Source organism: Apteryx rowi, unplaced genomic scaffold (genome assembly GCF_003343035.1).
Source record: "Apteryx rowi isolate R43461 unplaced genomic scaffold, aptRow1 scaffold_346, whole genome shotgun sequence".
Lineage (NCBI taxonomy): Eukaryota > Metazoa > Chordata > Aves > Apterygiformes > Apterygidae > Apteryx > Apteryx rowi.
The window spans coordinates 175219-187522 of NW_020449930.1; the positions used below are offsets into that span (position 1 = coordinate 175219).

The following is a 12304-nucleotide window of genomic DNA, read 5'->3' on the forward strand; positions in this document are numbered from 1 at the left end:
TTGTTTGGTTTGACAAAGGAAGAAAGACTAAGAAGTTATATCTTGGTTATATAGTTCAGTTATAAAGTGTATTAATATTAAATATCATTGAAATGTACTAATAATATCATATCAATATTAAAGAAAGTCATTGAGAACCAGAACACTTCCACCTGTTTGTGATATGTAATGAGATCATCAGTTTSTGTTCAACACAACCCCTTCCTGATGGGAGGCAAAGTAGCTTGATCATTTGAGGGAGAACTAATAAAATCTGGTATTGTTTTATTTGTACATGTTATTTCTATTTCTTCTGCAGTACAGCTCTTTCTTTGCTAATGGATAAAAGCTGTTTGAACAGGAGAGCATGTCAGCCCAAATTCCTTCTACAGCTGCAATGGTAAATGCTGAATGAGACTCTCTTCTCATATTCAGTGTCTTAAATCATCTCCTCTGCAACGCAGGTAGTTGTATACTTCAGATGCAGCAGTACCAACAGTCATGGTAAAATAAACGGTTCCCTAGCAAAGATTTGGAAGGATAAGTAAATAAAGCCTTCTCAGACTCTCAGCTCTGAGTAGAGACAGGTGCTTTAAAGCAGAGCTGTACGTGCATTCAAGGCACACGTAAAGGTGACTTCAGCGAAAGGAGAGGGAGCTTCTTTGCGCCTGTGTAAGCTGTGACTCGGAGGCAGCAGATGCGCGGGACGGGGGCAATGTGCTGCTCGCTGTCAGAAAGTCGGGCCTTCCTCTGCTTGGGAGCAGGTGGCCGCTTGGGCTGAGCTTCCCTCCTGCCAGGCAAAACCGAGCCCCAGGGTGGACCTGGGGCCTTTCCCGTCCTGCACGTGTGCTGCTAGGCTGATGCCTCTCTTCTGGAGGTCGTCTAGTGCTCTGACTCTTCCAGTAACTGCCTATGTAGAAAAGGGATGAGAGGAAAATACTCCGTGTAACTCTACCTTCCTTTCCGGTATGTCTCAATAAAACAAGCCGGTGTGGCACCAAGACCCCGGCAGAGCAGCCGGTTCAATGGCCCCATGGTTCTTGGGCATTGAGTTCGCCCAATTGCATGGGCTCGTTACACAAGCAATAAAAAATACAGCTATGTGCATATGCAAAGTCTTTCATCTGCTAAGAGATAACTGTGGATATATGTAATATATCTCTTAGAATCTCTCTTCTATCACACTGCGAACTTGATTTCTCAGTTGTACCCACCATATAACTTAACAGACATAAATATAGCCTATTTTTTATTCAGATATGCAGAAAATGTCACCACTCTTTGATTCCCTATCCAGTTGGATTTTACATTTAATTTTTGCTTTTAAATGCACAGTCTTAACGTGGCCACACTGTATGTATGTGTTCCTTCAATAATGAATGGGTATCTTTTCCAAGCAAGATTTACTTCCAAAGAATTTTGCTTATATATTAATGCTTTGGTATGCTGAATTACAATGTATCTATTGTTTTTTGACTGTTATGACAGAGAAAATATAATGCACTTCAATGTGCCAAAATTGCATGTTTACTATTAAAGATGCTCTTCTGTTGCTGTTAGATGTTTTCAGCACAAACTGTTGAAAGCGACAATAAAAGTCTATTGATATATGTTGGTGCAGATGTATGTCTTTTAACTCTTTCACAGCTCTGTTTATAGAATAGCAATGTAGGAAATAGTTTAGATGGAAAAAACCAAAAATGRACTTTTGCTTTTTCTGAAGAAATCTTGTTTAATTGCCAGATCTTTTTTAAAAATTCAGCCTTTTCCTTTATTATTCTTCATAAGTTTCTTTGTACTCATCTAGCACTTCTAGGGTAGTGCTCAATTAGGTGCAAGGTATATATTGCGTTTCTAGCTTGGCTGCTATTAGTAACTTTGGCCAAGGCACTACACCTTGCTGGGCTTCTTCCGAGCTTCTGTGAAAGCATGATGCACCGCGCCAGATGGTCCTTGGTCTTTTAGGAGTGTATTCGCATTTCATTTCTTCTATATACAGCAAATAGGCAACTCCAAATTAAACATTATTGCTATGGAAAACAAAAGGTGACATTTTACTGTGATTTTGTTATTTACTGTTCAGTTAGTATTTTCCGTGTATGCATTCTGTGTGCCTCTGTTTCAACAGGAGTTTCTGAGCTCTGAACTGAGAAGCTTCTGGTTTATTCTGATAGAAACCAGATATCTATCAGAGATGGAACAGTGATAATAATTAATGAATACCATAATGAATTTCGTGGAGCCCAGATGCCCCTCCTGTTGACAGTGGTTTCAGTCTATGCTCTTTCAAAGGCATCAAGAAAATAATGCACAGAGATTGTTTGTCTTCCTTCAAGGATGTAGATACGTTCAAGGACATGCGTACGCTTGCTGACAGCAACCCCCTCCACACACACATACTCCAGTTCCAGTAACAACTGTTTTTATGAACTGAAGTGAGCTGTTTTGAAGGTACTGTAAGGACACAGAGCCATACTCAGAACCACATAGACGGCTTCATCCTGACAGAGCAATGTAMTATAACTCCAGGGAAGGAGCCGTGATGTGTTGTTGTCCCAGTACTAGGAGAGAAGTTCATTAACACTGTCTGCAATATTATGGCTAAGGGAACTGTTCAAGCTCATCACGACAAAATTTGGTTGTTACAAAAGTTTGTGCTGGGACTTGCTCAGTATCTCTTTATGCTAAAACAGATATCTAAGCCATAGTTTAAGAAGGCACAGGAACAAAATCTACATTTATGTAATGGCTCTTGGCAGCTCTGAAGGAGCTGTTGGTAGTGTACTCTGAATAAACAGTATTTTTAAGAATCCCTTTATTAATTTTTAAGAAATTCTTGGTATTTTTCTGCTCTAGCTAAGAATGGGTGGGGGCTGGGTTCCTCCACAGGAAGGAGGACACATTTTGGTTAGGACCATGCTGGAAAATGCGAGTTTCTTGATGCGACAGCGGCACAGGCTGCACCTGCAGCAGCTGGCTGCGACAAGCCCTGCAGCGATGGTGCTCCCCTGCTGCGCGCCTGGGCTGGGGGCACCACGTGCCCGCTGTGGCTCCCGCTTGCTAGGAGAAGTTCTGCGGCGTCTGCGCAACAGGGGACCAGACTTTGTGTAAAGGCGGAGAGGTGGAGGCAATGGGCTGGGAACCTGTGGGAGACGGAATTTCTTGGAAACCCACGCGCAGCGCAGCGCACGGCAGGCAGAGCCAGGGCGTGGGCGGGCAGGCATCGCCCAAGGGATCCAAGGTGCCAGTGACCCACGGCTGAAAGTGGTGCCATCTAAAAACACCCAAGTGCATTTAAAAGCTAACACAGAAGGCTGCCTCAAAAGGGAGATTAAAGACTGCAGAGCTGATTTTAAAAGTCCTTCTGAAGTTTAAACGCTCAGTAATGTATAGACTGTATTGTTTATTAATACAGGCAAAAGAAAGGCATAAGAATAAGGTTGTAAATCCCCTCTTGAGCCCGCAGGACTTCACATGGGCAGAGCTGGTCAGGACAAATGTTTGACAGGACTAGCTGGCTAGCGGGAGGAAGCCCACGGGAGAGACCGGCAAGTGCTGGGCTGGAGGAGCGGGCGCTTGCGGGTCATTTCTGAGGTCCTGCATCTGCTGCCTCGGCGCTGCCTCCACTCTACCGAGCACAGCCGTACCCAGCAAAGCCACCGTGCACACCAGCCCTTCGGGGGCCAGACGGAGGCAAAGTGGGAGGAAAGCAGAATTTCTGCTTTCTAGGAGTATTGCTGAGTTACAGCCTGGTCTCGTTCCAAACTGGAGAGGTAGGCTGCTGCTTTAAACATCCTCTTAAATGAAGTATTTGGAAAAATTGCATTGAAATATTAAGATATTTTTGGTGTTGTTGATAGAATCAAATGGTACATTTCAATCTTTATCTTTTAGTGTATCTTTGTTTTATTTGTGTCTTAATATATGCCTTTACAAACACATATATTGATGTCAGTTGTAATCTTATTGTTCAAAATATAAAACAACACAAACCTGAAATTATTTTGCTACCAAAAATTAAATGAGTTGTCGTTCTTCAGACAGCCACATAACGGGAGAATATTTTGATGCTGGTGGGTCAGCCTTTTCTCTTAGGGAAAATGGTTTTGTCAGAAAATTTAGGTTCAGCTCTGTGCCGGATGCTGTTAACTAATGTCTGTACTGTGCTCCAGACACTTAAAAATGTAAATGCTGTGTGTGGTTTCCTCTGTATGTGAATATGTTTGCAGTATTTGCTGCTCTGGGGAGGTTTGTGAGATATGAAAGCTATAAAGAATGAGCAATAAGGCTTTTTTCTTTCCTTGATTTGTTTCACGATTCACCACAAAATACATGCTGTGAACTCTATGCACTGTGGGCCTTTAAAGGTACAGGAGATAACATTTATTTATTTATTTATTTATTTATTACCCTTCACAAAGCATTATTCAACACACATTTCTGCACTCATTCTGTCATGTCTGTATCCCAGCAATTAGCTTACTACCCTCATTGAGCTCAGTGGGAGTCGGTATAGAAGTTTATTAGTCTGAAAATTAGTCCTGGAAAGATGAAGAGCTGACAGAGKGCTAATATAATGAAACCACTGTCTGTCACATGAGTGTGACACCTGTCACTGATCTAGCTCAGTCTTCCCACTACGTAGCCCTTACCTTCCTCATGCAGGTGGCAAAACGATGGAAGGATTCGGAGTCAAGACTGAAGATGTTTTGTGTTGCAAGCTCGTACTTCATGTCTGAGCTGATTATTGCTTGTTTGTGCCAGCCAGACCTGTGGGTTTGAACTCTCTTGTCAAATGTGAGCCTACGGCTCTGATTTCTGCCAGCGCAATTGAAGGCTCTGCTGAAAAGAGAAGAGGTGGCCCATCTATTTTTAAAAGTCTCAGGTGCATCTCATAGATCGTTAGGCTCTCACACTGTGGCATGGGGCTAGGAGAAATCTCTCGCCAGGAAGCTCAAGAGGTGAAAGTCAAGGTCTGCCTTGCACATGTTTGCTTCTGCGTTTTCTTGAGGAGTGAATGTTGTCACACAGTGGGAACAGATGCCCCCAGGGAGAACGTGCTCTCTCACAGGGCTCCTCTGACCGTGGGTCCCCCGTCGGGATGTCAGCGCTACCCGTGGCCAGGCTGCAGCCTCTCTCCCTTGGGGCCCCCACACTGCCACCACTGAGCGCGGGGTCGTGTCTGCGGGGCATCGCTCCCTCTGCGGGCTATCCCCAAGGTCAGTGCAATGAGCTGTGAGCACCGTGGGGATCTGCAAAATGAGGGGTCATGGGGTGAATTTTGGTATGTGGGAGACTTGCTAAGTCTCTGTATTGGAGCCTGTGGGCTGCACATCTAGTTTAAATGTACAGCTCTTTAAGAGTATAACTCTCAGATTGAAACTGTGCTGATCCAGCCCCATTGCAGCCGTGGGGGCAGAATTTACAGCCTTTCACATAAAGCGTGAACAGGCATGATGCATGAAGAGCGAGGGTCTCCATAAGGACACTCGCATCCCCGGAGCACACACATTTCCTCCTGACGCAAGTAGCACCAGGAGGAAGTTGAAAAATCTCTTGAAAGTACAAACAGTCCTGCCGCCTGATCAGTCTGTGGTCGCTAGAGCCCGCTCCTACTGAGGTGGAAGTGGGATCCAGTTTAAGCGTGAGGTGGCCCAGGTGCTGCATGCAACTAGCAAGCAGAAGGTCCTATGTCCACCAGCACTCTTAGTGGGTGCAACTGGGAGGATGCCTTGGATGAACCTGAAAATGGAGTTTTCCAAGTTCACTTCAGAAATGGAGAACGACAACCAGGAGATAACTCTGTATWACTTACTTTGAAATTCAGCTTATTTCTGTTCTGTGTTTTCACTGATGATTCATCTGTGATCAAAGTTCATGTGACAGCATCAAATAGAACTACAGCTTTTAGCAGGTGGAAAGAAAACAAATCTCCAGATGCTTTGGCATCTGATGAGATGTATGTGGCATTTTGGGACTCTCCTAGAAACATAGTAACCAGATATTTTAATTAAAGAGGTAATTACAGTCACATTTTTCCTCTTATAGTGCATTGGTTCAAGTCAATATGCGTTTTTATTGTAAATCTGAGGGCTAGAATTTATTAAAAGCTTATCTTTCAAAGAACAAACCTGTAATAGCGAATGAATTCCACAGCAAATTATTCCACTTTGGAACTGTAGGATACATTGAGCCCTTTTTATAGAACACATTTTACTTCTCAAGGGGTTTCTACAGGGGGTTATGATGCACAGGACCTTGTATGACCCAGGAGCAACTCTGGGAACGTAACAGAACTCCCAAAGAATTCACCAGACTCGCACCAGAAAGCTTATGTCCCCTCAGCAGAAGGGAGGCATTAAACTGATATTTATTTCTATTCTCAGAATTATAGATTATTTCTTTGACCCATGTCTCACTCCAGACCAATTTTTGAAATAATGCCATCACTAACACCAACGAAAGTATGTTGCAAAATCCCCAGGGTAGTTTTTATTTAAAATGTTACTATCATAAAATTTCAGACTGTGAAATGAAGACCTTGGATTCACATTCAACCCTTCCCCATTCCCCCCTTTTTAAAATATATAGATATGTAGTCAGAAAACATAAAACATGCTGCAATGATACAAATATATTTTTTGACATGGAAATTACAGTACATTATAAATCATGAAAACAAATTGAGGCACTAGACTGTACATCAGTTCTGTTCTGCGCTTGTGAAGCTGATAGAATCGCTTTCTATGAACAAAGGAATCTTTTTTGTTTAATGAACATAACTTTACAGGTCATATCAAACGATGTGCTTTGTTGTGAGACATCACCAGGGTTGCTGTTCCAGAGGGAGCCTTCCTTTCAGAACCACAACACACTTACACAATGTGTATCGCTGCCACAATATGAAAAATAATCATTTTATTGAATGTACAACTCCAATAACCCCCCCCATCAATTATTATTAAATAAATAATTATTCCATACAGTGGTTAGTTTACATTACACTGCATTGGCCATTGGAACAAATGAAGTTTAATAAATAATGCATGGGAATGTCTCATTTACGCCTTCGCTCGTAATTCTGTGCTATGCTCCTTTCAGAGGATCCTGTGAAAAATGAAACAAGAATGAGGCACATCATTGTGAAGCCTTGTGTACACTGTAATAAGCATAAGCAAATGTTAGAGATATCCAGTCTGCTGGTTCACCACCTGACAACATCAGCTCATTCAGACACGACCAGCAACGGCTTATCCTGACACACGCAGCACTCAAATCCCTTTGCCTTGCACGGGCAAATTTAGGGCTTTCCAGACTAGGCCTAGACTATTTGGCTCCTCATCATGAAGCATGCTGCCTCATCCCCAGAAATTAGGTAGATGCTGTTTGCTAGCAGTCTCAGCCGTGACTAAACGCAGGGGGCGATCAGCGACCTCCGCAGCGACAGGGATTGCGTGGGAAGCAAGGCTTTTACCCCCGAGACCGCGGCATCTTCTTGGYGGCTGTCGGTCTGAGCAGTGCTTTCTGCCTGCAGCCTGTGCAGCTCCTGGTGGCAGCCACTCGYGCCGAGCCTTTTCGCCTCCAGGAATTCGTTTAACAGATCGGAGCTGGGCACAGAGATCGATCTGTGGGTAGAGGCTTTCCACACCGACATTTCCACCTTCTGCCCTGCACAACCAGCTCTTTGCTAGTTTTAAACCTTCCCTATATCCAACCTATGCACATGAAGACGCCTTTTATTAAAACTGCAGCAAGATCTATGCAAAACTCAGACTACTCTCTGGACCATGTGCAGCCTAAAATAGTCATCAGTAACATATTTAGCATTTAGCGGCTGCAGGAGGTTTTTCCTTCTTGCTCTTTTAAAATGAGAGAGAGGCCTGCAGAGCCTGACCATAGGGTCACGTGCAGCTGATCACAGCAGTCACCGTCGTTTGGACCCCAAAGGGAGCGCTGCTTTCAAGGAGCGGATGCGTGTCTGACTATTGCATGCAAACACAACTAATTGTGTGGGATTCAGCACCGTGTGTTGTAGAGAGCTTGAATTTTAGATCAGTGAAGGTTTTAAATTAATAAGACTTCAAAATTCACCAGGCTAAATAGACAATAAAGTCGCACTTCCTTTCTCAATATGGATTGACTTTAGTATCCTTACCGTGTGTTTGATTTTTCTAGATTCCACCTGGAGCATTAATCTGAGTGTACGAGCAGCTTGGGGGATGGTCAGTGTCAGATCCCATTTTATCAAGCGGGGAATCAAGATCCCAGGGCTACGGCAACCTGGTTTCTCACATGAAACCTAAAACCAGCATAGCACTTACACCCAACAGCATAAACTCTTACACAGTGTCTCCCCTAACGCCAGGGGACTCGGAGGTTCTCTGAATAACAGAAGAAAACTATTAAAGAGAAAAAAAACCTAGTACATTATGGCATCAAGAAAAGAGGCGACTAATTCCTGTCCAGTTAAACATCTTTTGGTGGGGAGTATTAGTTAGGAGGGACAGTAATCCTGGGACAAATTCCTGACCTTGCTTGATTGCACAGTCCTCGGGACTATCTTCTCCTCAACAGGAGCAGAAGCAACTTCTTACCATTTTGTTCTCAGGGAATCAGGCAGGAAAGCAGTGAATTCTAGTTTTACCTATCAGGCAGGTATTACATAGCCTGACAGGGTAAAACTTCATTATTCCCCTCTGTTAGAGATAAATACTTAAACACCAGATAACAGTATTCTAACTATACCAGCATTTTTTAAATTAGGGCAATAAAATCCTTGCCTTTTTTAAACATTTTGCTATATCTTACATTCTCATATGAATATAAATGTAATCCCAAAGGAAACCAATACAAAATTTATCACTTCCAGGCTATTTACTTTTATGATAGCAGATATATTTACAGGTATTATGCATTTAATAGCTATTGCCACCACAGATAAAATTGTACAAAATTATTCATGATACATAGCAATTTGCAAAATGATGCAGAGCAATATTACTAGTCTGAACAGGGTTTAATTGAAAATAAAAGTTACTGACAACCATAATGGCAGAATATAGATCACAGCATGTATCTACATAATATAAAGGTGTCAGCTAGTAATTTAACTTTTATCATTCATTTAACAAAACAGTGAGAATTATTTCAGAGACATGAAACAGGCATTAGTTTTGTGGGTTTTTTTAATTTCTTTTCTAGGGAATTAACTGACACTTTATGGTTCACTGTGAGAGATTTCCCTCATTACTACCCTACAGCACAGGAAAGCTAGAGCAACTGGCAGTCTGGCATTACCCTTAGGGGTTGCTCACAGGAAGGAGCAGGATTCTGTCCTATACAGAGTGTATGGGAAAATGAGTTCACAGTATCCATTCAAAGTTTAAAATGCTGTTTGTTATTTGGAAGTAAAATTAAAAGTTGTAAGGGGCTGGGAATGTTTAACTGTTTGAGCTGAAGAATGAGGCGATATTAATGGCAGATCTCTGCTCTTTCCGCTCCTGCTTCAAGTTTATTAAAAATAATGATCTGCTGAGAAGGTGAGTGCACCTTCAGCTGAGGAGATCCGGATTTGAATTACAAGTTTAAATGAGCATTATGTTTTAAGCCTCCAAATTTCTCCTGACGTGCCAGTAAAATTTACTTATTTTTTCTTTAATAGCATTTTGCAGACTGTAAAAACACAAATACCAGTGAGGATAGGGAGAGCAGGGAAAGTGCCCTAGGGAATCTTACCTGATTTTGCCTGCACTTTGGCAGCTCAAACCAGGCTTGATCATCACAAGCATTAGAGTGAACAGGACCCTGAAATATTCTGAGTAAGAAAGAATATTCTGGTCYCTTTTCAGAGAATTCTGAGTCTACACCGCATAGAGACTGCTTCATCCATCCAGTGGGAGAGAACAAGGAAGCAACAGAATTAAGCAGCTATATATTACCACGTAGCAGATTTAGTAATATACCTACCAGAATTTAGAGATCTTTTGCCCATAAGTCCAACAAAGGAGTCTGTTTTATGTCCTGAAAAAATATATTTGGAGGCATTTTAATACATTTTAAATAGGCAGGCTTTTAAGATCATGTGTTCTCATGAGGAAGGAAGACACAGACTCAGACATGTGTTCATCTCACGTACTCATTTTTCACACCACTCTCAGATGAGGGAGGGGGTAATCACTGGGGGTAGATTAGACCAAGGCCCAGGCCAGTTAGTGGAAACCTTCCCATTGGCTTGAATAGACATGATTGTTTTTGCCTTTTAACCATAATAGAAAAACAATGGCCGATAACTGATTCTTACTCCTCTCCCAGTGCAGCTGATGGATAGTACAATCCCTACAGACTTCAGCACATGCATAAGAAGACCATATCTTGGCATAGCTTGCATCTGTATGATACACCTATTCCACTTGTCAGTGTTTTTTATGTTATATGGAAGAAAATCCTCATCACAGGTCAGGCAACAGAGCCCTTATTTGAGAGGAAGACAATGGGATTCTATGTCTGGACATGACTGAGCTAGACAGTCTGGCTCTATTTTTGGAATATTTATGAGTTCAAATATTACCATCCTGCCCCATTATTACTCCTCAAGGCACTGGTTGTGTAGCGGATAAATTACTCCAAGGTTTGGCCTATAGCATGCATTAGATGTAGTGATAGCTATAGTTTCAGATAAGGACCAAAAATGAGCCATTCTTCTTTTTCTAGGCTGACTTGAGGCAAATTTAGAAATTCCTCTTTGGAAGGAATTTTGCTTGACTAATTCATCTACAAAACAAGATGAATGATTTTTAAGACCTCACAGGCATTGACTTTAGAGCTGAAACAGTTTAAGAAGGCTATCATTTTTTTTAACTTTAGTCAGCAGTTATTTGTCATGAGCTTTGGATGGGACTCTCTTTAATTGATCTTCAAATAAATAATCCTAGTGATAAAATCTAGTGACTAACAGAGAACACTGGGATACGCATCAACCTCTGGGGACAGCTGACAAAACACAAGATCAATTTTTACTTATTAAAAAGTCTTCTAGGTCCTTTCTAAGCATCTTCAGATAATTTCAGAGAATAAAACTGTTTGTCACTGTATGCAACAAGGCAATACTGCACTGCTGATACCATCTCCCACTTGGTGTTACACAGAAACAAAGCAAGACATGCTTATTAATGGTGCAAGATACGCTTGTTTATATGACAGCACATCATCAATCAGTCTCTGCTACGATGGGGGTCTGATTCACAGTCGGACATCACTAAGATCACAGATACAGTATCTTGTATGTGTATTCATGTCATCACTTCTCAGAGATTTGGGAATTCACTATTCTAATTTTCCAGCTTTTGCTGTCTTAATTCTTTCACTCCAAGCCTGGCAGTAAGCCTGTCTTGCCTATGAGAAAGGTTTGCAGAATGCACCCCTAGAGAAATAAGGGCTGCACCATTCACACATTAAAGCTGATTGAAGTCTCAAAGCTTGTGGAGGTTCAGATTAGGTACAAGCTTAAGACTTTACTGCTGGCTACTCTATTCTTTGACAGAATATTTCTCCATCACCTGTGCTGCCAGTCCTTCACTGAACTCATTCATATTCTAAAGAATCCACTAAAATATACTGTTCTCCATTTGAATATCTTTTAATAGTTACTTAAGATGTTGGGGATTTTTTAAACTTACTTTTGTGAGAGATCTGGCCATATCCTGCATAGAAGAGGAAAGGAAAAAAAAAAAGAAAGGAAAGAGTTTTTGAAAAAGGATCGGCATATACATACGCTATTTCTGTGATCCTTCGACGAATCAAATACAGAAACTACCCTATGTATATTCAATGTAGGGAAAATTAAGGAGATCATTTACAACCGTATTTCTCCTTCAATAGACTACAAAGTCTCATTTCAGTTAAAATGACACAGTTTATATCTGTTTAGCTCCAAGCTACTCTGACCGATTCTCAGTTCGGTGCACACTTAAAATGAGAAAAGATGGCAATAATTGTACACAGTATTACATGGCAGTAATCATACTGTTTTCACGCTCTGATAATTTAGTGGCATGTATGCCAACCTGTGCATTATAGTGATACTTTTTACTGGTATTTATTTACATGCTATAATTAGTGTGCACTTGCAACTTTGCTGTGCAATTTTACTATTGGTTATTTTCCAGTCGATGGGTTTGCCTTGCATGGGGGGGGGGGGTTCGCAACTTTTGAGAAAGATTTACCCAAGGAAGCGAGCGACCCGCTGCAAAGTTCGGGCCGCTGCTGGGAAGAGCGACGCCGGGTGCAGCGCCCGCCGCGCGAGGCGCGGAAGCCGCGCGGCCGCGAG

General features: G+C 41.9%; 1 protein-coding gene across 1 annotated transcript in view; it reads right to left on the bottom strand.

Moving 5' to 3' along the window:
* Positions 1–7036: 7036 nt before the first annotated feature.
* The window catches only part of TAC1 (tachykinin precursor 1), a 5639-nt gene continuing 371 nt past the window's right edge, over positions 7037–12304 (bottom strand). Inside the window, exons 2-4 of the mRNA XM_026072649.1 lie at positions 11655–11678; positions 9946–9999; positions 7037–7086 (exon numbers count right to left, since the gene is read on the bottom strand). Coding sequence (XP_025928434.1) covers positions 7037–7086; positions 9946–9999; positions 11655–11678 — 128 coding nt within the window. The remainder of the gene's footprint in view (positions 7087–9945; positions 10000–11654; positions 11679–12304) is intronic.